Source organism: Daucus carota, chromosome 5 (assembly GCF_001625215.2).
Source record: "Daucus carota subsp. sativus chromosome 5, DH1 v3.0, whole genome shotgun sequence".
In the NCBI taxonomy this organism is placed as follows: Eukaryota; Viridiplantae; Streptophyta; class Magnoliopsida; order Apiales; family Apiaceae; genus Daucus; species Daucus carota.
In genome coordinates this window covers 41,891,723-41,917,035 of record NC_030385.2, presented here as the reverse complement: position 1 = coordinate 41,917,035, position 25,313 = coordinate 41,891,723, and the positions used below count along the sequence as shown (strand labels likewise).

The following is a 25,313-nucleotide window of genomic DNA, read 5'->3' as shown; positions in this document are numbered from 1 at the left end:
TTTTATAAACTTGAAAATACGTGAAAAAAATTTGAAAAAAAAAGGACGTTTATTATGGGACGGAGGGAGTACAAATTAATTAATTTAACTTTAAAGTTTCTGGCGTGCAAATCGGATTCTTGAGGATAATTGTATTAATTAAGGATATATATTTACACACTAAATGTATGTTCAATTATGATACATTGATACTTCCAAATTATTTTTCCAAAATACATAGGTTCACCTGAACAAAATTAAAATCTTGTCTTCTTTATTTGGATCTATAATATATATTATAACTTTTATTCTTTTAATTTTCTTTAAAACTTCAGAAAAATATAAAGAATATAGAGTATTCAATTACCCCTCCATGGTGTCAAGGTTAAATTGTTGACAGATAATAATCGACTGAAATTCGCTTTTAAAAAAACACCATTGATTCAAAAATATTAATGTGTATTATTCAATTTTTGTGATGATATATTTTTAAGTTATAATTCTTTTGAAAATTGTTCGACCCAACAGTTTTGCTTCAATCATGTGTTCTCATATTATTTAATTGTTTAATTTTTTAGTTACAGAAGTTGATTTTTAAAACAATTGTCTATTAATATTATTAATAGATAATCTTTTGATATTTTTAGATTTCTTCATTATATAAATATTTAAAAAATTAAGTGAAATCACTAACAGGAAATTGAGATTTAAGTTAAGAAATAAACATATCTCGATTATACCTTTTACGATATTATAATTAATAAATACTGTTAACTAATGTGGATATAAAAGCGAGACAATTTCAGTTATCAAAATGATTATTATTTTTAAATCATACATATTGTACTTCATGCTTATTTCTTTTCTTACAAGACATGTATAAAAACGATATCAATCTACATGTTACTTAGTCAGATTTTATATGAGCAAATATAAACATATACAAAATATACTTATCAATAAAAGAGTGTCTGTATTATCTATTAAATAGTATTTTTAAAATTAAAAAATGTTAAGTATTTTCAATGCGTATTTGATTCAAAAATATAAATCAATATTCAATATAAATGCGTTTTCATCATGTTTTTGTTAGAATAAATGAATAATATCAAATTACAACGAGTAATGTTATGTAACTAAATATTGGTCCAATTTTTTCTTAAATGACCGTGCCAACAAAAGTATTACTGCATATTCTAAATTTATTATCGGACGTGGCATGTTATGAGAGCTCTATTATTATTCATGAGTATAATTAATCAGACATTTTCAATTATAATTTCAATCGAAAATATTTAAGAACAAATTCTTGATCTCCAACATACAACTAACCGATTTTATTCAGATAACCAGTGCGCATAAAAGGCTCCATTATAATCAATATAAGTAAACCAATCAAATACTTCTCCATCCCAACGAATTGTATACATTACGTTTTGGTATGATTTTTATGAACTCCTTTAAAGTACTGTTTTATAATATATTTTTTCTAAATAAAAAACTTGATGCTCAAATTTTTATTTAATAAAATAAAAATTTAGAAAACATTATGGAACCGAGTAGCCTTTTGGGCAAATTTAAAAAAATGATTTTTTGCTTAAAATTAAAAAATGGATTAAAATTGGATGTAAATAAATTAATGGGCTTGTTTGTTTTGAAAAAGCGGAAGCTGATTCTGACTTTTAACCCGTTTATGTAAATAAATAAAAGCATTTTTAACAAGTTGTGTTAACTTTTCTCAGTTGTGTTAACTTCATTTCTTTTCAAACATTTTATGAACTTTTTTTTTTGTCACAAAACATTTTATGAACTTAAACAAACAAAAATCTCGAAAAACGTCTGCTATCCACCGGAGAGCGAGCAGCCGAGCACCAATCAGGATCTGTGAACAAATTTTTCCTGCACCTTGCAAATTGTCACATGTTTTCATTCTCCAATCTTGCTAACTACGTAATTTACATTCTCACTGATCAGATACCACATGATACCCGAATCAATTAAAAGCTGTGGACCTTTGCTCATTATTAAATCATATTAATTTCAACATTTTCTGCGCAGAAAAATCATTAAGAGCTGTCTCTTTCAAAACATACCCCATGTGCGCCTCTTAGCTGTTCGGTTAAATGCCTGAATGAAAACCTACCTTAATAGGTTATTGTAAAGAGACTATTCAACACCCTTTTGACAACTAATTAATTTTATATATTCACACTCCTTTGTAAAAAACTCAAGTTAGTTACTACCCTTTACATCTTATCTGTACTTAAACATGTGTATACAAATTATACATTGACTTGAATTTGTAACTGGGTCATTATGTTTATCTGTCATTGAGCTACTTTGTGGTGTGGGTTTTATTATATATGTGAGTATCAGTAGATCTCTCAGAGCACCCAGGAATACTTTGGGATTGGTGTTTCTGGGTACTTTTTGTTTTTTGTTAGTTTTATGAGCTCATCATTTTTTTCCAGAAACTGCAGATTTTCTTGTTTTATGTGATTATTGTTTAATAATTTGTTAATGGGTAGTTCAGTATTCTTTGTGATTTGCTTGGCAATTCTTTATGTGGGTAGTTGTTATTCTTTGTCTGATCAAGAAAAGGACAGAATTACGGAATTGCCTGGGCAGCCGACGAATGTCGGTTTTGCTCAGTATTCTGGGTATGTGACTGTGAATCAGATGGCTGGGAAGGCACTGTTTTACTGGCTTACTGAATCACCGGAAGCTCGTAATCCCGAGTCAAGGCCGCTTGTGTTGTGGCTTAATGGAGGCCCTGGCTGTTCTTCTGTTGCTTATGGAGCAGCTGAAGAGATTGGACCTTTTCATGTTCAAGCAGATGGAAAAAGCCTTTACTTGAATCCTTATTCTTGGAACAAGTGTATGGAGCTACTACCGCTTTGTATTCTTTAGTTATTGTAGTAGTTTTCCCATGATCTATTTAATGATTAGAGGAATCTGTTTCTGTTGGCAGTGGCAAATTTGCTTTTCCTTGAAGCTCCTGCTGGTGTTGGTTTTTCATATACAAACACATCATCAGAGTTATATACTGCAGGTGACCGACAAACAGGTAATGCATAATAATATTTTCTGTTTTCCGAGAATTGTTCAATCTTGACATTGATATCCTTTAGATAGTTGAAACGTTTCATAATGAGCTTTTTAGGGTTTAACTATTCTTAATCATTTGGAACCTCATTTTTTAAATCTGCAGCTGTCGAAACATATGCATTTCTACTCGGCTGGATGGAAAGGTTTCCTCAATACAAACATAGGGAATTTTACATTACTGGAGAAAGTTATGCAGGTAAATTAGGTTTTTCTATCGTGTGCTTGGTGTATACTTTCACTGTTCCCATTTGATCCCCCCCCCCCCCCCCCCCCCCCACAAACCCCCCCAGAAATAATAATAATAAAATAAATTAATATAGATATATGTAATTTTCAACTGAAATTCCGATATTTTCAGTAAGTAAGAGTAGAAGCTTTTCCAGTTGTGCAATTAAACTGTCAAACTTTAAGGACATTTGTGCTTCTTATGGTCTTCTTTAAAACGATTTTCTCTAACAAATGGGACCTCATTCAGGTTGGAGAGAGTATTTATCTTGTAGTAGTGCCAACTGGATCGTTGGTTCGGAACCTAATATATTTCATTTCTTTCAGGTCATTATGTTCCCCAATTGTCTAAAATTATATACGAAAGGAACAAAGGAGTAGAGAATCCAATCATCAATTTCAAGGGTTTTATGGTAAATAGAATATAATTTCTCTGATTATGTTTTGTTCACATAGTTTCATTCACCATTTTTAATAAAATGTTCTTTCTAGGTGGGTAATGCTGTTATTGATGATTTCCATGATTATATCGGCACATTTGAGTATTGGTGGACCCACGGTTTAATTTCCGATTCTACTTATAAAGTCCTTAGAGTGGCTTGTGACTTTGGATCATCTCAGCACCCTTCAATTGATTGCATTAGGGCTCTTAGGGTTGCAGAGAGGGAGCAAGGAAATATAGATCCATATAGCATATATACACGTCCGTGCAATAGTTCATCATCACTGAGGCGCAACTTGGGAGGTCACTATGTAAGTCTTCTCAACCTCTCTTGAACTGAAGTTCACAAGCAAACTTGCTATGTTAGTACTGCTACCTATTTTGATAAATGCTCTTCCCCTGTTCTATTCGCTACTTGCTGTTAAGGTGTTGATACTTGAATGAGCCTTTACATGCTTTTGTGGATGACATTTGTTCAAGTTTTCTTTAATTTACCTTTTTGAGAAGTAAAAGTTTATTTCCATTTGCCTGCTTTCACTTGTTGCTAGATTTTAGGAATCCAAAAAAATTGGCTGTATATTGTTATGAAAATAAAAAAAACACAAAATGATTACCTGTTCTATTTTGATCTTTTAGGACATTAAGCATAGCAACGAGTAGGATACCAACTTCTGGCTTTTAAATAAACTTCTGAACTCTAGGTTTTGAGTAGCTGAGGTTATCTTCTATATTAAGTTTTTTATATAAGTTTGTCTCTGGTCCATGAACTTTGTCTGAGCTAAATGCTGCTGCTTTCGAGTGTAGCCATGGATGACTAGGGCATATGATCCATGCACTGAGAGACATTCAGAAGTTTATTTTAATATTCCAGAAGTCCAGAAGGCATTCCATGCCAACATAACCAAGATTCCTTATCCATGGAAAACTTGCAGGTAGCTTTCACAGTTTGGAACTTCCAAAGTACATCTTATATATGCTGGGAAGCATTTTACAAATATCTTATTTTGCAGCGACATTGTGGGGGAGTACTGGGGAGATTCTCCAAGATCCATGCTTCCTATATACCAGGAACTGATAGCTGGTGGCATTCAAATATGGGTTTTCAGGTAAATATAGTAGTTTTCTTAAGCATATATTTATCACACCCCTCAGAGGCCAACACAATCACATTTGGTGGAAATAATGGGTATTCAAATGATATAATATAAATTTAATTGGGTTGACATATTAGGTGATGTAGATGTAACATAATGGACACTAGAGTTTAATAATGTTACTAGACCTAATAATCTATGCCATCAGATAAGGGTAGAGCAACTAGGTTCAATTAAAGAGGAACAATAATTTCCAGCATAAGCAACAGTGGTTTATGATTTAGATTCCTATCAACATGTTGGAGGATGGTTGTATGATACTCTAGCTTCCTGCAGTTATAATGCTACCGTTATATTCTAGTTAGCTTTCTATGAATTAATGTGATATTAACCTTTCTTCGACTCTGTTTGTAGTGGAGATACTGATTCAGTTGTTCCACTGACTGCAACCCGATATTCAATTGACGCATTGAAGCTTCCAACAGTAATTAATTGGTTCCCATGGTACGACAATGGAAAGGTACCTCATCTATTCAAACAATTGTTATTTTCCCACTTATTGCTCTGGACATTTAACAATCTCAAAGAACAGGTAGGGCCGCTTTATCTCTAATTCCTGTTGGTGATTATTTTTGTAATGCTGCAAGGGCCTAGGTTCTGTTCTTACTCTGCTGCATCTTACTACACTTCACCTGATCACCTTATCAACAAGATAAATTTTAAATAATTAACTAGAAGTCTAGAACCATTCTGAACTCAGTTCTATCAAATAGAAAATCCTGAACACAATTCTGTTCAATGTTTTTATAATTCATCCTGAACACAGTCCTATATATATGGGCTGAAGGTGGTATATCTATAGGCAAGTGTAAAATGGAACTATTTACTTTAGGGTACATGACTAAGGCAATTCTCAGAGCTATATATATTTTTGTTATTAACTCTAACAATTTAGTTCCTTTGTCTTCGGATATATATTTTATTATTCCACTACCAATGAAATGCTATGTTTACAGAAATAGATAGGATAACAGCAGTGCACATATGCTCTATATGATTAATCCTTCCGAAGGATATATGAAATAATGATAGGACAAACCTGAATTATATCAACATTCTTAAACAAGGACTGCAATAGAAACCTTTTTGTGTACACACATGTAGTTCTGCATTGCCGAACGTCTCATCTCCTCAACTTAAGCAGAGGTCCATCAATATGTTGTCTTTGCCTCGAACCTGATACATCATTTTCTTGTGACGGGGTTTATGCAAATTTGCTCTTACAATATATAAGGAGGCTATCCATCAATATCTTGGCCTTGTTTTTATTGCTATAATATTCACATTCCTGATTATTTATGGTTAAAGCATTGAGACTAGATCCGTGCTTGTTTTTAGGCATAGACAAATCATTTAATGAGTCTTCTAACAAGATTAGTATTCCTTTTTGTATAGGTGGGTGGGTGGAGCCAAGTATACAAGGGGCTAACTCTTGTAACAGTGACCGGAGCAGGACATGAGGTCCCTCTTCATCGTCCTCGACAAGCTTTTATACTTTTCAGATCATTCTTGTTGAACAATCCTATGCCAAGCTCAGTTCAATAGAGCAGGTACAGCTGATCCATACAAGTCTACAATTACCGTAAGCATATAAAGTTTATATAGTAATCTTAATTTCATTGTGCCGGAAAATCTGGTCGAAGGACTCCTGCTCCTCAATATATATCCTTGAAAAAAGAAATTACAAAGACAATAGGGCTGCGTTTCATATAATTTTTAATGTAAGTTGAAAATTCGGTTACAGAGGGTACCTGTGTAATAGTTACCGTCTTACTAAAATTCAAATCTTCCCTTTTGAAACATTTCAATTGAATAAGCTTTATTACTAGACGTGCAATTTGTTACAGAATAATATAAAATAAAATTCTGATCAATAATTCCACCACATTTTAAACCATAATACTCTCTCTCTCTTGTTTCTTAAGGCGTTTGACTTCGGGATACACTTGCTTTGACGGTATAGTGAAAAATATAAATTTTAAACTCGGTATACACTTGCTTTGGCGGTATAGCGAAAACATCATGTCAGCTGATGGAGGGTTTGAGGTTGGATTTCTCAGCCCATCAAACAAACCGATATAAGTTGCTGAGAGCATAGTGAGCAGATTAGCTATATGATATTGTAAACTATAATTTTAGAAAATATGCACAAACATTCACTCTAACAGTTCAAACAAATAGATATTAACCGGTTGCTAAAAACATCTTGAGCAGGTTAGCTATATGATATCAATATAATTTCAAAAAATATGCATAAAAATTTACTCCAACAGACTCTCATTCCCTAAACATTAACGATCTACTTTTCATTCTTCATAAATATTCATAAATAGGTAATGTCTAACCCATTCCCCATTTGATTTTTAATGATTAGCTATTCAATTTTTATCTTTTGCAAATTTTTTCCCACATTTTTCTATTATTTTTTTGTTAAAAGAATTTGAATTTAATATTATAATAACAATATAGAACATGTATAAAGATTATTATTGAAGTGTCAATCAATACAAAATCTTTACTTTTAGAACTTGAATTATTTATCATATATTTAGCAAATCATCTTTGGCCCTTGGCTAGAGATGCTTTAGTAGAGATAATTCTCCTCTACAGAATACCTCAGGCGCGGTGCAGGTGGTTAATGATAGGGAAATTACGTTGTAGATTGATAATAGTAGTGATGCGGGAGGGAGTCATTAATTTTGAAAAACGAAAATAAAATATGGTTATTTTTTTTGGAAAAAGAGTCAACAAAAGTTAACAAACAATTTATTTTAAAAAGCAAAATTAAAACCAGCCATTAATAAGCGAATTTAAATACTTTTTTCTGGCAAAAAAAAAGTTAATATTTTTGAAATTCAGTATAAACTACAGTCACTATTTATCATCTACTATGAAATAATAATAAAGAATCATGCGGCTACATTCATTAGAACCGGATGCAGAATGAAACAAGAATCATGCTGTCAAAGTATATAGACATTTTGGTTGACCAAAGTTAGAGCTGAGAAACTAAGACCGCCGCCCGCCAGAACAGACTTGCAAAAGAGTTATCTTTTGTATGGCAACTTAGGATCAGAGATCGGATGTCCGCTGACATACGTATGTCCGCTGACATACGTATGTTAGTAGTATATGTTAACAGAAAAAATATCGGATAACTTATCCCTATGTATTTTTATGTATATACATGATTTTACAGTATCATTCAACGGAAGATAATACAAAAAGAAATGAGTAGGATAGAGGAAGTATTTCGACGCATGTTTTACTTCTTTTTGACTTTGCTGCACTCTTACCACAATAACGTCAAACAATGATTAATGGTTACTCGCTTTCCCTGGGAAAATTACAGTAGCAGAACGAGACCTTTGGGTTCATAATACACGTACAATTTTCATCATGCATAAGATTAGGTACAAAATTTCAAAGCAGTTCCTTTCTGGAAAATAAATCTCAGATAACTACTAAAAGTTATATTCGTTACCATCATTTTGTTCTGCTCAATACTCAGGACTGCGCCATGAAATGAAGTTAGCTACCATCATTTTGCTCTGTTCGGTTCTAGCATCAACGTTAACAAACTCGGTATCAGTAGATATTATCAGAAGTAATCAGGCCTTTCGAGATGGTGACACGATCATATCAGCAGGCGGAGAGTTTGAGCTTGGATTTTTCAGCCCGGGGAGTTCTACGAATCGATATCTTGGCATATGGTACAGCAGAATATCAAAGGGGACAGTTGTATGGGTTGCTAATAGAGACCACCCTCTGATGAAAAACTCGGGCGTGGTGCAGGTTACTGACAGAGGGATTACATTGCAGACGGTTAATAGTAGTGATGGGATAGTTTGGTCATCAAATACGTCGACATCCTTAAAGAATCTTGTTGTGCAGATACTAGATACAGGGAATTTGGTTTTGAGGGATGAAGATCAAGATATCAATGATGTAGAGGATTTTATCTGGCAAAGCTTTGATCATCCGACAGACAATATGCTGCCTGGAATGAAGTTGGGAATAGATCTGGTACGCGGGATAGACAGGTATTATACGTCGTGGAAAAGTGATGATGATCCATCCGTAGGTAGTTTTACCAACCGACTAGATCCTCATGGTTTTCCACAATTTTTTTTGATGAGAGGTTCAGAGTTTTGGTCTAGGACTGGACCATGGAATGGTTATAAATTGAGTGGCACTCCGAATTTTAACCCGAATGGAATTTATACAGACAAGGTTGTTTTCAATAAGAAGGAGATTTATTATACGTTTGATCTTATCAACAAAACTTCTGCTATTATGAGGTTTTTTCTGACTCCAAGTGGAGATTCAGAATGTCTTGTGTGGAATGATCATCAACAAAATTGGATGGTTTACCTTACTCTACAGGACACGGACTGTGATCGTTATGGATTGTGTGGTAATTATGGAAGATGTAACGTATACAACACACCTCGATGTAGTTGCTTGAGAGGATTTATTCCTAAATTCCCAGAGAAGTGGAAAGCAGCAGATTGGTCTGGTGGATGCATCCGGAAAACTAAGCTAGTCTGCGGGACAGGGGAGGGTTTTGTGAAATATTCGGGTGTGAAGTTACCAGACATGCGCCACTCTTGGTATGACATGACAATTAACCTTAAAGAATGTAAAAGATTGTGCCTCAAAAATTGTAACTGCACAGCCTATGCAAATGTAGATGTCAGAAGCGGTGGACATGGATGTCACTTATGGTACAATGACCTAATTGATATTAGGGACCTCACGGAAGATGGACAAGATATCTATGTAAGGATGCCATCATCTGAAATAGGTAAGACTACTTCTGTAGATATTTCGTGTCTTTACCTTTTACAGAACTACAAAAACCCATTGCTCTATCAAGGTACTACCTCAACAACTATCACTGAAGTTTTACATTTTTGGCAAGGACAGAAAAAAGCTGGAGCTCGCGAGGAAAGAAAAAATTAGTGGTCATTGCAGTCCTAACAGTAGTGTTACTTGGTGGAATATTACATCTTGTACACAGGATGAGAAAGCTGCAGAAAGAAGGTAACTTATTCACTGCTACAGTAACTCTTATCGAATACAGAATTTTTTTAATTTTGATCAAGAGAAAATAGTAGTGCCATAAAATGCAGATCCTAGCTTCTTGGGAACAAAATTAAACTGAATTTTAAAAAAGGAAACCTAATAATTACCTCTAAATTCTTAATCAGAAATTTGGTGGATACCATTTGAATAGTTTCTCACTTTGCATATATGTTCAACTTTAAAATTTGCAGAGAGCTTAAAATTAAGTTCGGAAAGTGTTCACCTGACCAAAGTTGAGAATGAAGATCTGGATTTGCCACTGTTTGACTTCAAAACGATTGCAAATGCCACAAGTAACTTCTCCCCAGACAAGATACTTGGAGAGGGTGGCTTTGGACCTGTATACAAGGTGATACTAGTGAGTAGTGATAGATCACAACAAATAGCCATAATATGCCATCTCACACACACACACACACGCACACAAACACTTACTTATTGCAGCCATTATTTTCAGGGCATGTTGGATGGTGGACAAGAAATAGCTGCGAAAAGGCTTTCAAGCAATTCAAGTCAAGGACTAGATGAGTTCAAAAATGAAGTATCTTGTATTGCCAAACTTCAGCACAGAAATCTTGTGACACTTCTTGGTTGTTGCACAGAAAAAGGAGAAAGGATTTTAATTTACGAATATATGGCTAACAGAAGTCTAGATTCAATTATTTTCGGTATGACCCGACCTGAGAATATTATATCATAATCATAAATGTATATGTGTCAATGTTATTTTTCTGAGGTTTATCATGGACATTTCCTTCATGGACTAATTTGATGAAAAATTAATAGATGAAAATTCAAGAAACACAATGGACTGGCCAAAACGATGCAACATAATAAATGGAATTGCTCGGGGACTTATGTATCTTCATCAGGATTCAAAGCTAAGGGTCATACATAGAGATCTCAAAGCCAGTAACATTCTACTTGATCATGAGATGAATCCAAAGATTTCAGACTTTGGCATGGCAAGAAGTTTTGGAGGAAATGAAACTGAAGCAAATACATCAAGAGTTGTTGGGACATAGTAAGAATTTCTCGACTCTGCAATTTACTGTGGCTCTCTGCATCATGACTTATGACTGATATTCATACGTTTTTTCTCACAGTGGTTACATGTCCCCCGAGTATGCTATTGACGGGCAATTCTCTGTTAAATCTGACGTTTATAGCTTTGGTGTACTGCTTCTAGAGATCATAAGCGGAGTGAAAAATAGATTATTCACTCATCCTGATCACAGCTTAAACCTTCTAGGGCATGTAAGAATGAAGTATATTATACGACATTTATTATCTATAAGCCTGCTGCTGATTCAGAACATTAAATTTCAGGCATGGATGAGCTACAAAGAAGATAAATTATTGCAACTCATAGACGAAGTGATCTTGGAGTCCAGTAATCATACCGAAGTTTTCCGAGTCATCCAGATTGGATTATTGTGCGTTCAACATGATCCCAAGGACCGGCCGGTTATGTCAGAAGTGGTACTCATGTTGAGCAGTAACATGAAACTACCTCATCCTAAGCAACCTGGTTTTTTCATGGAGAGATATTTTCTTGAAGCAGATCACTTTGGGAGCAACGCAAAATTGTCATCATCCAACGACTTGACAATTACAGCTCTCCTACCTCGACCATAGTGCTTTTTAGTTACCTTGCCTTCTCTGGCCAAAACAAGATTTGTTAGATGTTCCTAGTAATTGTTTTAGCAAATTAGTTGTACATATATAAAAACGGCTTAGCTTGAAATCATTACGATCATTCTCCATTCAAATATTCTGTGTCGTTCCATGTTCTTTGGGGTAGAAGGGAAAACTGCAACCAAAGATGCACTGGTGCTAATGTTGCCCTTTAAGTCTGATCTACAAATCTACAGTGCATACGACGAGCCTTTTGATAGAAGGTTAAACGATCTATAGTGTCTGTCTCAAGTGCATAAGCAGTAGCAGAAGACCTTCAACTGCCATAAAAATGGTTCACTCTACTTTTTTCTACAGGACAGGCACTGAAATTCTTAGGTAAAATTTGTCGCAATAGAGTCTGAAGCAAATTTGTGTCATATTTGCTGTCAGATGACAACTGAGTTGCATCTACGCTTACATTATGTAAGTTGAGTCTATCATCCACTGCCTAATCATTTAAGTTTCAGGCTTGTATGAGTTACAAAGAAGATAAAACTAACTGTTGCTGCAACAAGATATTATGGGGCCGTTTGGGCAAGCTTAAAAGAAGTGACTTCTTGCTTAAATTAGAGAAGTGGAGCAGAAGTTAGAAGTAAATAAGTGAATAAAGTGTTTGGAAAAGAAGCAGAAGCAGTGAGAGAGAAGCTAGGATTCTCAGCTTCTTAAAAGTGCTTCTGCTTCTTTACACAAACGGGTCAAGAAAAGTAGAAGTCAGAAGCAGCTTCTGCTTCTGGTAAACAAACAGGGCCTATGTTAGTCACTCATCGAAACTAATCGAGTAGAGCTTCGACACTCCATATAACAAAAATAGAGAAACTCCATATTCTCAAAAGAGTATATGTCTAAAAGAATAGAACTAGCAGCCCTTATGTAACGTTTGATTCAGAAAAATTAAAGTAAACGGATGACAATGTGAAGTAAGGTGGGTGTGAATATTTGGAAGAAAAATATTGGCTTAGTGCAAAATTCTAATAATAAGATTAGGAAGATAATGACTTTGATGGCGAACGGAGTACTCCATTTTCTATCTGAAATGATTTTTTTTTAATGGATAAAGTACTGTTGTAATTAAATAATTGTAAATATGGAATATATTATAAAAAATACATTGAATAAGCTAGGAGAATGATAATGGTGGACTTATTACAAGTGTGTGCATAATTAATTCTAAATGACTTTCACGAAAGACTAAAAATCTTACGTTGAATGTTCAACAATTATACTTTAGTCTAATTACTTGATCGTGTTGTGTAATGGAGTATTAACATATTACAGAATATTTCAAAGTAGTGACAGGTGGTTGTAAATATGACTCCAGGGGTCTTTGTTTCAATTGTTTGGTTTAAATTCTATCGGAGAAAAAGACATTAAGGTAGTTTTGTTGCGGAAATAAGTACTTATTTTCAATATATAAAATTTGATAAACACCAGAGGATTATATCTTACTATGGAGTTAACTACCATCATTTTACTTTGCTACACTGCAACATATATCTTGATAAACTCCTTGGCAGCAGACAAAATTACAAGATATCAGACCTTTCGAGACGGTGACACCATCATATCGGCAGGTGGAGAATTCGAACTCGGATTTTTCAGCCCAGGCAGTTCAACAAATCGATATCTTGGCATCTGGTACAAGAAAATATCAGAAGGGACAGTTGTGTGGGTTGCTAATAGAGATCGTCCTCTCACGGATAGCTCAGGCTCGGTACTGGTTGATGGCAATGGAATTACAATATTGCAAAGTGTTAATGGTACTAATGGGATAATATGGACAGCAAACACTTCTAACTATATAAAGAATCCTGTTGTGCAGCTATTAGATTCAGGAAATTTGGTTCTCATGAGTGAAGATTTAGAAGGTTTTGTCTGGCAGAGCTTTGATTATCCGGCAAACACTTTGCTACCTGGCATGAAGATTGGAATAGACCTGGTAACTGGTATAGAGAGGTATTATACATCCTGGAAAACTGATAATGATCCGTCCATAGGTAGATTTTCCCAACGACTTGATCCTAGTGGCTTCCCGCAGTTTTTTTGGATGAAAGGTTCAGTGATTTGGTCGAGGACTGGACCATGGAATGGTTATAAATTTAATGGCAATCCCAATAGTAGCCCAAATGGAATATATAAAGACACCTTTGTTTTTAACGAGAAGGAAGTCTATTATAAGTTTGATCTTACAAATAGAACTTCTGCCGTTATGAGGTATATAATGACCACGGCTGGAGTTACACAACTTCTGGTGTGGAATGATCAACTACAACAGTGGAGTATTTACCTTAGCCTGCAGAACACTGACTGTGGTCGTTATGGATCGTGTGGTGCTTATGGAATATGTGACATTAAAAACTCACCAAGATGTGGATGCTTGAGAGGATTTGTTCCAAAATTCCCAGAGAAGTGGAAAGCAGCAGATTGGTCTGATGGGTGTGTCCGGAAGACTAGGCTGGTCTGTGGGACAAAAGAGGGTTTTGTTAAGTATTCGGGTGTAAAATTGCCAGACACACGCCACATACGGTATGACTTGAAAATTAATCTTAAGGAATGTGAGAATTTATGCTTGAAAAATTGTTCTTGTACAGCTTATGCAAATGCATATGTAACAAGAGGTGGACAAGGATGTCTACTGTGGTTCAGTGACCTCATTGATATTGGAGACTACAAAGAAGATGGACAAGATATTTATGTAAAAATGTCAGCTTCTGAAATGGGTACAACTACTTTGTTATATTTATTTAAGAGTGTCTTCGCATTTCATAAACTTTGAATGACAAAATTTTTACCCGAATATATAGCAAAAAAAAAAAACTACCTCAGGAGAAAGCTCCTTCTGACGAGGACTATTTTCAGATTTGAATTTTTGGCCAACGCAGGAGAAAGCTGGAGATCTGGATCTAAGAGGCAAATACAGTTCATTGTCATTCCTGCAGCACTAGTAGTAACCCTGCTGGGAGTAATATTCCTCCTAATATTCACGAAGAGGAAGCTCATTAAAGAAGGTATATGGAATAAGTAAACATTATTTCATACGGTTAACTGATACAGATATTTAATTCGTTACTTTGGAAATTTATGCAACCATTTGATTACTTCACTTTGTGCATCTGTTCCACTTCACGCATTGCAGAAAAATTGAAATCAATTTCCGAAACCGAAAGTGTTGCCTTAACCAAAATGGAGAGCGAAGATTTTGACTTGCCATTATTTGACTTCAAAAGAATTGCAAATGCAACAAGTAACTTCTGTCGTGACAAAAAACTTGGAGAAGGTGGCTTTGGACCTGTCTACAAGGTGATAATACTGATACGCCAGATATGCATTACATAACCATGACTCACAGTAATATAAAACATCTGCAGATTTGAAAAATTCATGCAATAACTCAATATAACGTTGTATTTAGTTCTTTACCATATTGTTCCCAACAGATCATTTGCAACTATTTTGTCACTACAGCAATGAACTAAAAGCATAACACTATGAAAATTGAAACATAACAACGATAATTTTCAGGGCATATTGGATGATGGGAGAGAATTGGCTGTGAAAAGGCTTTCAAAAAATTCAAGTCAAGGACTAGATGAGTTTAAAAATGAAGTTTCATGTATCGCCAAACTTCAGCACAGAAATCTTGTAACGCTTCTTGGTTGCTGCATAGAGAAAGGAGAAAGAATATTGATCTACGAGTACATGGCTAACAAAAGTCTTGATCTAATCATTTTTGGTAAGGCCTGATCTAAACATTTCACATTGTATTTAAATTCAAATTTCGAATATTTTTTTGTATGACAACTGTGGACTAATTTAATGAAAAACGAACAGATGAAAAGGTAAAAAACACAATGGACTGGCCGAAACGTTACAGCATAATAAGCGGCATTGCTAGGGGCCTCCTTTATCTTCATCAAGATTCAAAGCTAAGAATCATACATAGAGATCTCAAAGCAAGTAACATTCTACTTGATCATGAGATGAATCCAAAAATTTCAGATTTTGGCATGGCAAGAATTTTTGGAGGAAATGAAACTGAAGCAAATACATCTAGAGTTGTCGGCACATAGTAAGAATTTCTACGACTCGGCAGATAAGTGTTATATCTGCATCACAACTGTCAATTGATATCTCATACTTATATATTTCCTGCAGTGGCTACATGTCCCCCGAATATGCTATTGACGGACAATTCTCTGTTAAATCTGACATATACAGTTTTGGTGTTTTACTGATAGAGATAGTTTGCGGAGTGAAAAACAGATTATTCACTCATCCTGACCACAGCTTAAACCTTTTAGGACATGTAAGTACAAATTATCATGACACTTTTTTATACTATAATGCTTATCCAATAGTCTACTACTGATATTTTTGTAATTAAATATTTAGGCATGGCTAAGTTACAAAGGAGACAAACTTTTACAACTAATCGATGGGGTAATCTTGGATTCAAGTAACCATATTGAAGTTTTCCGAGTTATCCAAATCGGATTATTGTGCGTTCAGAATGATCCAAAGGACAGGCCAGTTATGTCCCAGGTGGTTTTAATGTTGAGTAGTAACATGAAACTCCCTCATCCTAAACAACCTGGGTTTTTCATGGAGAGATATTTGCTTGAAGCAGACTATTCATTAAGCAGCCCGAATCTGTCATCATCAAACCAATTTACCATAACCACTCTTCTACCTCGACAATAGTGTAAATGTCTTTGTGCCTTGTTGACAGTCATATATTACTTATTTAACAAGATTCATGAAACGTTCTTAGAAAGCCTTCCTGATTTTTATTTATTTGTAGATATTGAACAAGGCTTTATTTTGTAATTACTTCTTTTCTTTTACTCATATAATCATTTTTTTTACAAATAATAGACTGCTTATATTAATTAATTTTCAACGTAAGATTTTCCTTGTACAAATTATTTCGTATAAGTTTTATCATCCCTTGACATATCTAACAATTTTCTTTCTATAAATAAAAGAATTATTTTATTTAAATAAATTTTCTTGTTCCTTGACTTGCATGATTATTTTCTTTTCTGTATATGATAGACTTGTTTATTTAATTATTTTTCTATACTTAAGGCTTGCTTTATACAAATAGTTTCGATGTCCTATATAAATTTTCTTATCTATTAATTACAATGTAAATATGGAACTTTTGTTTTTTAAAATCTAAAATTTAGATAGATCATACACATGCATCATGCAATGCGGGCAAGAGCCGCTGCTAACTTCAACTTCGAGATTGATGCATAGTGTCATTTCAACTCCATAGGAACAAAATTTACAAAAATTTAATCTTAAATAGTTATGCTAGTGCCCAGCAAATCTAATAAGTGATAGAAAGTACTATAAATAGAGTTACACGGATTAATAACTTGATATTGCTTTAAGTATGAACTCTGTCTCCCAAGTTGAATCTAATAACTAATAATTTCACCAAACAACAAGCTTCTTTTTAAAAAACTTCACTTGGTAAAAGAATCAAAAATATGTAAACAAGAAAACAATACAGAAAAAGATACTGTCTTCTGACCTTCATGTGATTATTCTGGAATTCTGTACGGCGTAAATATATTTGTATTGTGAATGCAATGACTCCAAAATATTGAACACTGAGTATATCATCGCTTTACCTCATGGTTCATACTGCAAAACAACAAAAGAATTGAAACTACAACTTTAGAGTGTTGCCTTGAACAAAATTGAATCGATTCACTACCGAAATAAAATTCCTAAAACGCTAGGTATGCAACATTAGTTCACCATGTAAACATATAAGGATGACATTAAGCATGCACTTACTAAACAAAAACAGGGACTAATACACACATTTAAAAGACATGAATTCAAGTTCTTAACAATTCAGAGTTCACATAATTCTCAAACTATTAGGCATTCCATCAAACACGTACCATGCATTGTATATCTATAATTGCATACACATGCATAAAAGCTGAAAATACATAACAGGTCTCTCTCAGTCTCATACAAAGTCACGCATACATTTACATTTGAAAGCAGATATACACACATGTGTATTGTATTGCTGGTCAGGCATGATAATACGACTGCTATTTTTATGTATCCCGATATACTTTGCATACTAATCTGAGGATACAGATGAAAGGCTATTATTGGTGAGTTTGAATTCCTGTGTTATACTGTAGATTCTTATATCCGTTTAAAATCATGACAATTTTAATCAAATGCACATCTCGGCCTTTGATTGAATGCATATGCAAGCGTGACTCCACTGGTTTCATGAAAACCAACCACTTGCATCTTTTTTTAATCATTTGATCATGTTCTTTATCATAGACTGGACTTCAATTGCTATTGATCACACACTTCAAATCCTATCACATTCATCAAGGATTAGGATATTTTTAACCATTCAAACCGGTGTTTTAAAATACGAGACGGATTAGTCGGAATGATTAATCGGATCACTCATCGAAATTAATTAAATATTATTTTTAAATTTAAAATATAATTAATATTTTATATATTTTATAAAATCAAAATAGGATAAATTTATATATCACAAAAATATTTCTTTTATCATATATATGAAAAACATCATCAACAAATTTAGGAAAAAATAAATTAATATATCATTAACAAAATAAATATATGTTTTTTTTAAGTTTTCACACAAAAATCTATCCTTTTTATTTTTTATTTTAAATAGATTAATTTTAAATTTTCACAATAAAATTTAAATTGTTTATAATTAGCCGATTTTATCAAAAAATGAATTTAACCCGATTAACGCTTAATCGAGACGGAACCCGTCCGAACAGTGATTAATCGGCTACTATTCAATACACTTATAATCTTTCAATTTCAATTTCAATTCATCTATTATATATCTAATAGAACAAATGTGAGTAATTTAATTCGTTGAGACTAAACTGCCCTTCCTCCTTATACATGTATATTCATAAATAGTGAGGGTACTATTGACTTTTTATACTAACATATTTATTAGACATTAATGTCTCTTAATTAATATACATTAATTACTATATGATTAAAACTCCAATACATATTTATAATTATGATTTATATTTTAATTTTAATTCAATTTTTGTATAATATATTTGATAAATAATTTTATAAATATAAATTTATTTTAAAAATCAACTACTAATGTTAATAATATTTTTATTCAACTTGAACTAACAAAACATAATTTGTAGAGACATTTATACTGATATACCGGACAAATTAATTTGATATAATCATATGATAGATGACCATTAATTGAATTTTATCTAGGGAACATGCATGGCCGACATTAATTTTAAACTTATTAATATATACTTACAGTTTGTCACTCGTCGACTGGACAATACATTCATTATCTTTAAAGTCTTTTGTAAAGACCTAGATAATATATAAAATTCGAAAAATATCTTTAAGTTAGTAGATTTTTTGATTTTTTTATTGACCCCTTTTGTTTTGAAATTGAAAGGGGTAGAATCCGGAAAATCTGAAACAATCAATTAAGAAGGGGTGGCAATATCAGACACGACCCGAACCCGACTTGAACCTGACCCGAACCGCAACCCGATTTACTGAGATAAAACCTGAAAGTGACCCGAAAATCACCCGACTGACTCGAAATGGACCCGAAATGACCCGAAATTAGAATTTCATTTCTAAACACTTCGATTTTTAGTTTTATTCAATTTTAAGTGATTTTAACTTGACCCGAAATCGACCCGATTGCTGACACGAACACGACCTGTTACTCGAAATTGCCACCCCATTATTGTGAGTTTAGTTGATCATCTATTGCTTTATTATTAATGAAAATGTATTTATATATTATATGCTTCTTTAAGAATTTTTTATGATGATTATTTATCTATCATTCATTTATTAGATTTGGTGTTACGAAATTACTCAGTCGATATTTAAAAATAGATCATTCTCTTAATTGAGTTTTACATTATTTGCATGACACGTAACTTAATTTTGAATCTAACTCTGGTCACTTTAACAAAACTTGTCCATATTTATCAAGTTTGATACATCTCATTCTATTCCCGGCATTTATCAAGTTTAAGTACTTATTCTTGATACTATATGTGAAAATTAATTAAATAATGACGCTATTATAAATGAGTGATCAATGAATGTAATTAACATAAGTATAGCTCACAAAGGAATATAATTATTTAATAGTATATAATAGTTTAAATGTAATAAATGCATTAATTGATGATTTTTCTGTAATTATAAGATAAGCAGGGGTATATTCGACTTTTCACGATCATTTTCTTGACAATTTTGCCCTTCGTTGTCTTATTATATATAAGTACATAGATATCTAGTGTTGTAAAAAACGACGATTAATGGGAATAATTAACATGATCATTATTTAAAATTAATTTAATATTATATATGTTAAAACAATATATAATTAATTTTTAAACTTTAATTTTTCCCCATAAATTTTTGTATATTTTCGTATTGTCGCTGATTTTCGAGCTATTATTTAAATCTCTTACCAATTAGACATCGATTTAACTGGATTTTAACAAATCGGATCAAAATCCGTTCGATTATTGATTAATCTGTTAATTCGGCCGATTTTTAGAATTTAATTATTATGATTTAATAAAATTATACACACACACACATTCGAATGATTATAAATATACTCCCTCCGTCCCGCCAGGGAGTTTACGTACACTATTTGCACGTATTTTAAGATTCTCGTAAAGTATAGTTACATAACGTATTTTTAATTTTTTCTTTTTTTGAATAAAAGTTTAAACTTTAAACATTTTTTCAAGAATTTTTTTAAAAAAAATATATATAATGTAAGTATACTTTACAGGAGCCTTAAAATGCGTGTCAAAAAGTAACGTAAAGAACCTGGTGGGACGGAGGTAGTAATAAATAACTATATGACAAACACTCTAATTCGGCAAGAGTCTCATTTTTTGTAACAAATTTTCAATAATTTTAGGTGAGTGGTATTTTAATTATATAATAAAATTTTTAATAGTGTATATTTTTTGTATTTATATTTTAATAAATATCATAATAGTGAGGATATGTGTGTATATATATATATACATCAACATAGGGGTCGTTTGGGTAAACTTAAAAAAATGACTTATTTTTTAAAATAAAAAAGGGGATTATAAATGAGAAGTAAGTCTAGACTTATAAATATATTAAAATGTTTGAAAGAGAGTAGAAGTCCCGATAAAAAGATGGAATTTTCGGCTTCTTATATGTGCTTCTGAACTTTTACATAAACAGGTAAAGAAAAGTAGAAAACGATTAGGCAGCCTAACATACTGATGATATGACTTCAAATACAAACAAATATTACATTTAAATTACGTTTATAATACAAATAATCTTAATTTAGAAAAAATGAACAAAAAGATACAAGATATATTGAAAAAAAATTTAAAACAACCTGTACTTTGCACGGGTTAAAAAGCTAGTTAAAAAAGAATTAGAGAAAGAGGGGAAAATAAAATCTTTGGCGGAAATGACGTGGCACCGTGGCGGTGATGCAGGATACGAGGAGATGGAACTGCGGAGCTAAAACTGGTGGTGTGCGAGGTGGATGCTTTTAGGTTGCTTTTTATCTACTCAAATTAATCTGATGCATGGTATATGTCTGTATATTATAGTTGCTACAGTAGCACACAAGCGTGTTTGCCATTGCAATGAACCGCAAGTGCACAACAAACATGCATGATTGCCCATTAAGGGCGCTGATTTATGCGCACCTCAAATGTATTTATGCACACCCTATCTCCTTTTTAGACCAAATTGCCCTTATATCTTTTAGTCGTGCTTTGTTCTTTTATACAAGCTCCATCTATTTTTTTTCAGACAAGATCTCTCTTGGAGTTGGAAGACTTATTTCTTTCTATTGGTGATGGTGTTTGCGGATTTGATTATGTCCTGGTATATGCATCACAGTATACTCTTCACTAAACACTTCCTTGAATTATTGAATCCAAACACTAAGTCTTGAAATTTAAAGTGCAAGGCTGTACTGAGGTAATCCAAATCAAGAGCTTGTCATATTTTTTTAATAATCAAAGACTTGAAGGTCCAAATCCCCGTGATAGGCGTTGCTGGAGATTATGAAATGAGAGATAGGTGTTGTAAAATGTGGTAGCGGAGAAGAGAGATAATGCAGACAGCGTGGACATGATGAAATCAAGGAGAATATAGTGAAACATAAGGATGGAGTTGAGCTTCTTGATTGAGCATTTAGCAATGTTGTTGTTGCCATTGATTTGGGGATTGAAAAAGATAGATGAGGGATGTCTGGCTAGCTAGTTAGAGTGTTCTTAATCAAATGAATCAATGTGTAATTATAGAAACAGTATGGTTGACTATGAATGTTGGTCTGGTTGCTTTGCCAGAGTCTGAGTACGAAACAGCAACCATGAAGTTTAATATTTGCTGAAAATTGTACCCACCGTAATATGCATGATTCCCAGATGAGGCAGGGGTTTGTGGGGGATGGAGATTTCCAGAGGGACAATTTGGTCTAAAAAAGAGATAAGGTGTGCATAAATCAATTCAGGGTGTGCATAAATCTGTCATTATTATGTGTGTGTGGTTTATTGGATGGACCATCGGTTAATATTTCATGTTAGTCTGCTGAGTGTAACTGCTTTACCTGCATATCCGTGTAGGAGTAGTTTGAAAGCACTAGAACCCAAGCAGTGTTTTGACACTTTGACATAAAATGCTCACAAGCCGCAAGCGGGTACAGATCTAGCGAGAGACACGCAGAACACTGGGCTTAAGACTGCTGCTAACATTCAAGAAGAGGAAGCAAATTAAAGAAGGTAAACTAGTCACTGCAACTGTAGCAAAAGATAATGGTGCCATGATATGAACTGTTAAATTTGCACTATTTATTAAAGGAAAATTGACATTATTTCTCTGCATTTAATATGATTTCATTCCCATGCAAGTTGCAACTATATGAATGAATAGCTCAAATAATTGGTCCTGGTCAAGCAGCCTAAGTACCATTTTTCCTTCCCACCGTAATGACAGGATAATATTACTGTATTTTCTTTCAAGTAGGCCCGTGCCCAACAGAAATGGCATCGAGCATATATAATAGGTCGAGGGTTCAAGTTTCATGTAGATTTGTCAAATCGTAACTTATAAGTTACACAAACGTGTCACCTCTGTTTTTCTTTGCTTCACTCTGTACTTCACTCTGAACTAACTTATTTACTTTGTGTGATTTTCCAAATACCCATGTAAAAATCTTGAATATAGTGTGTTTAATTTTTAAAATACCCATATACAGGCCTTGAATATAGTGGATGTATGTGTGTTGCTTAATGAATACCCATGAAAAAAAAAGTCAAATTCAGTGTGTGTGGGTGATTGATTTTAGAAATACCCAGTTGGCAATTCAAAGTTTATGCTGTGCTCTACATATAAAGATGAAAGCCCTGTCTGTAAATGGAAGTGAGTAAAGGTGTTATACTGTGTAGGGCAAGTGATAAGTGTCAGAAAGAAAAGAGGAAGACCATCAACGGGGATGATTTGCTTTGGGCAATGGCCACTCTAGGTTTTGAAGACTACATCGATCCCCTCAAGGCTTACCTAGCTCGTTACAGAGAGGTAATTGATATAATTATTGTAAATTTTAACATTTTGTTTGAGTATGTACTTGTAAGACAGCTGTGTTTTTTTTTGAAACTATTTATTTTGTTGTACAAAGGACTTCCCATTCAGTTTGTCTAGTCAACACCAGTGTAGTTAATCTTTGCTCTTGGTATTATTCTTACCTGATAGCATTGCTGTTGTATTAGTCCATGTTCTAATGCTGGCTTACATTTTACCATCATGAGTTTCATCTAACACCATTTATTTCTTCCTATGTTTGGTTTGGTTCGTGGTTCGTGAAATTGCTATCTTACAGCTGGAGGTATGTATTTATGTGACTTTATTTCTATTTAACCTAATCTATGCTGATGATATATTTTACTAGTTATTGTAGGAGCCTCACTAATGTGATGATATACATGTGTCAGGGTGATACTAAGGGATCTGCTAGGGGAGGGGAGGGATCTGCTAAGAAAGATCCAATTGGCTCTCAGCTTTCAAGTCAGCAGGTTTGTTTTCAGAGCAGTTTTAAATTTTCAATCACTTTTATTTCTTTATTAGCATATCTGATAAAATAGACTGCACCAATTAACACTTCATTATTGCCTATTAAAATGGCAGTATGCTCATCAAGGCATGGGCTACGTGAATTCCCAAGTTTAAAAGTTATATGTAAGCACTCCCTATCCCTGCTTTCTTGCTATGTGCATTTTTGTGTGTAAATTATGCATGTGCCAATGTCTGATTGTATATACACAGTTCTAAGTCGAGTTTAACTAAACTGGTTGCATATTATTTCGTGGCAGTACTGCCATGTTTGTCGTCTATCATGTGCGTATACAAATATCTGGATAATTGAGATATAGATTATCTTAATAAATTAATAGTCAAATGTTTTCAGATATTTTTTACTTGCAAAAGATGTCAACTTTATTGTCAAAAACTTCTATACTATTTCAGCATTAAAGCAAACGATAGTTTCCGCATTGATGCAGGCTTTTGGTTCTCTTCTAATAAAAGTATCCAAATAGATTTGTTTGGGCTAGATATTGGAAAGAACTAACTTATTTACTTTGTGTGAGTCTCATTTTTTGTAACAAATTTTCAATAATTTTAGGTGAGTGGTATTTTAATTATATAATAAAATTTTTAATAGTGTATATTTTTTGTATTTATATTTTAATAAATATCATAATAGTGAGGATATGTGTGTATATATATATATACATCAACATAGGGGTCGTTTGGGTAAACTTAAAAAAATGACTTATTTTTTAAAATAAAAAAGGGGATTATAAATAAGAAGTAAGTCTAGACTTATAAATATATTAAAATGTTTGAAAGAGAGTAGAAGTCCCGATAAAAAGATGGAATTTTCGGCTTCTTATATGTGCTTCTGAACTTTTACATAAACAGGTAAAGAAAAGTAGAAAACGATTAGGCAGCCTAACATACTGATGATATGACTTCAAATACAAACAAATATTACATTTAAATTACGTTTATAATACAAATAATCTTAATTTAGAAAAAATGAACAAAAAGATACAAGATATATTGAAAAAAAATTTAAAACAACCTGTACTTTGCACGGGTTAAAAAGCTAGTTAAAAAAGAATTAGAGAAAGAGGGGAAAATAAAATCTTTGGCGGAAATGACGTGGCACCGTGGCGGTGATGCAGGATACGAGGAGATGGAACTGCGGAGCTAAAACTGGTGGTGTGCGAGGTGGATGCTTTTAGGTTGCTTTTTATCTACTCAAATTAATCTGATGCATGGTATATGTCTGTATATTATAGTTGCTACAGTAGCACACAAGCGTGTTTGCCATTGCAATGAACCGCAAGTGCACAACAAACATGCATGATTGCCCATTAAGGGCGCTGATTTATGCGCACCTCAAATGTATTTATGCACACCCTATCTCCTTTTTAGACCAAATTGCCCTTATATCTTTTAGTCGTGCTTTGTTCTTTTATACAAGCTCCATCTATTTTTTTTCAGAC

The 25,313-nt window shown here is 33.3% G+C and overlaps 3 protein-coding genes across 3 annotated transcripts; all 3 read left to right on the top strand.

Annotated features, from left to right (window-relative positions):
• Window positions 1-1,830: 1,830 nt before the first annotated feature.
• Window positions 1,831-6,738, top strand: LOC108222686 (serine carboxypeptidase-like 27). Its single transcript, XM_017396569.2, has 9 exons — window positions 1,831-2,857; window positions 2,951-3,046; window positions 3,191-3,283; window positions 3,640-3,725; window positions 3,805-4,065; window positions 4,559-4,686; window positions 4,765-4,860; window positions 5,263-5,368; window positions 6,304-6,738. The coding sequence occupies exons 1-9, from the start codon at window positions 2,500-2,502 to the stop codon at window positions 6,451-6,453; spliced, it is 1,374 nt and encodes a 457-aa protein (XP_017252058.1). The 5' UTR covers window positions 1,831-2,499; the 3' UTR covers window positions 6,454-6,738.
• Window positions 6,739-8,017: 1,279 nt separating this feature from the next.
• Window positions 8,018-16,589, top strand: LOC108221773 (uncharacterized). Its single transcript, XM_064094057.1, has 14 exons — window positions 8,018-9,715; window positions 9,838-9,954; window positions 10,188-10,345; window positions 10,454-10,664; window positions 10,783-11,020; window positions 11,103-11,253; window positions 11,326-11,633; window positions 13,093-14,393; window positions 14,556-14,681; window positions 14,810-14,973; window positions 15,196-15,406; window positions 15,505-15,742; window positions 15,829-15,979; window positions 16,066-16,589. Exons 1-14 carry the CDS (start codon window positions 8,434-8,436, stop codon window positions 16,372-16,374), a joined length of 4,965 nt encoding a protein of 1,654 aa, XP_063950127.1. The 5' UTR covers window positions 8,018-8,433; the 3' UTR covers window positions 16,375-16,589.
• A 4,434-nt stretch (window positions 16,590-21,023) lies between these two features.
• LOC108222687 (nuclear transcription factor Y subunit B-8) lies at window positions 21,024-25,109 on the top strand. The gene is made up of 5 exons (XM_064093613.1): window positions 21,024-23,322; window positions 23,624-23,629; window positions 23,736-23,816; window positions 23,929-23,979; window positions 24,990-25,109. The coding sequence occupies exons 1-4, from the start codon at window positions 23,161-23,163 to the stop codon at window positions 23,968-23,970; spliced, it is 291 nt and encodes a 96-aa protein (XP_063949683.1). The 5' UTR covers window positions 21,024-23,160; the 3' UTR covers window positions 23,971-23,979; window positions 24,990-25,109.
• Window positions 25,110-25,313: the final 204 nt, after the last annotated feature.

Bases quoted from the DNA above. Each gene is read 5' to 3' on its own strand.
- LOC108222686 (XM_017396569.2), top strand. From the start codon at position 2,500: ATGGGTAGTTCAGTATTCTTTGTGATTTGCTTGGCAATTCTTTATGTG. The intron at 3,284-3,639 runs GTAAATTAGGTT...CATTTCTTTCAG, and splicing joins TACTGGAGAAAGTTATGCAG to GTCATTATGTTCCCCAATTG. The intron at 4,687-4,764 runs GTAGCTTTCACA...CTTATTTTGCAG, and splicing joins TATCCATGGAAAACTTGCAG to CGACATTGTGGGGGAGTACT.
- LOC108221773 (XM_064094057.1), top strand. From the start codon at position 8,434: ATGAAGTTAGCTACCATCATTTTGCTCTGTTCGGTTCTAGCATCAACG. The intron at 11,634-13,092 runs GTGCTTTTTAGT...CAATATATAAAA, and splicing joins GCTCTCCTACCTCGACCATA to TTTGATAAACACCAGAGGAT. The intron at 14,974-15,195 runs GTGATAATACTG...GATAATTTTCAG, and splicing joins GCTTTGGACCTGTCTACAAG to GGCATATTGGATGATGGGAG.
- LOC108222687 (XM_064093613.1), top strand. From the start codon at position 23,161: ATGGAAGTGAGTAAAGGTGTTATACTGTGTAGGGCAAGTGATAAGTGT. The intron at 23,817-23,928 runs GTTTGTTTTCAG...TTAAAATGGCAG, and splicing joins CTCAGCTTTCAAGTCAGCAG to TATGCTCATCAAGGCATGGG.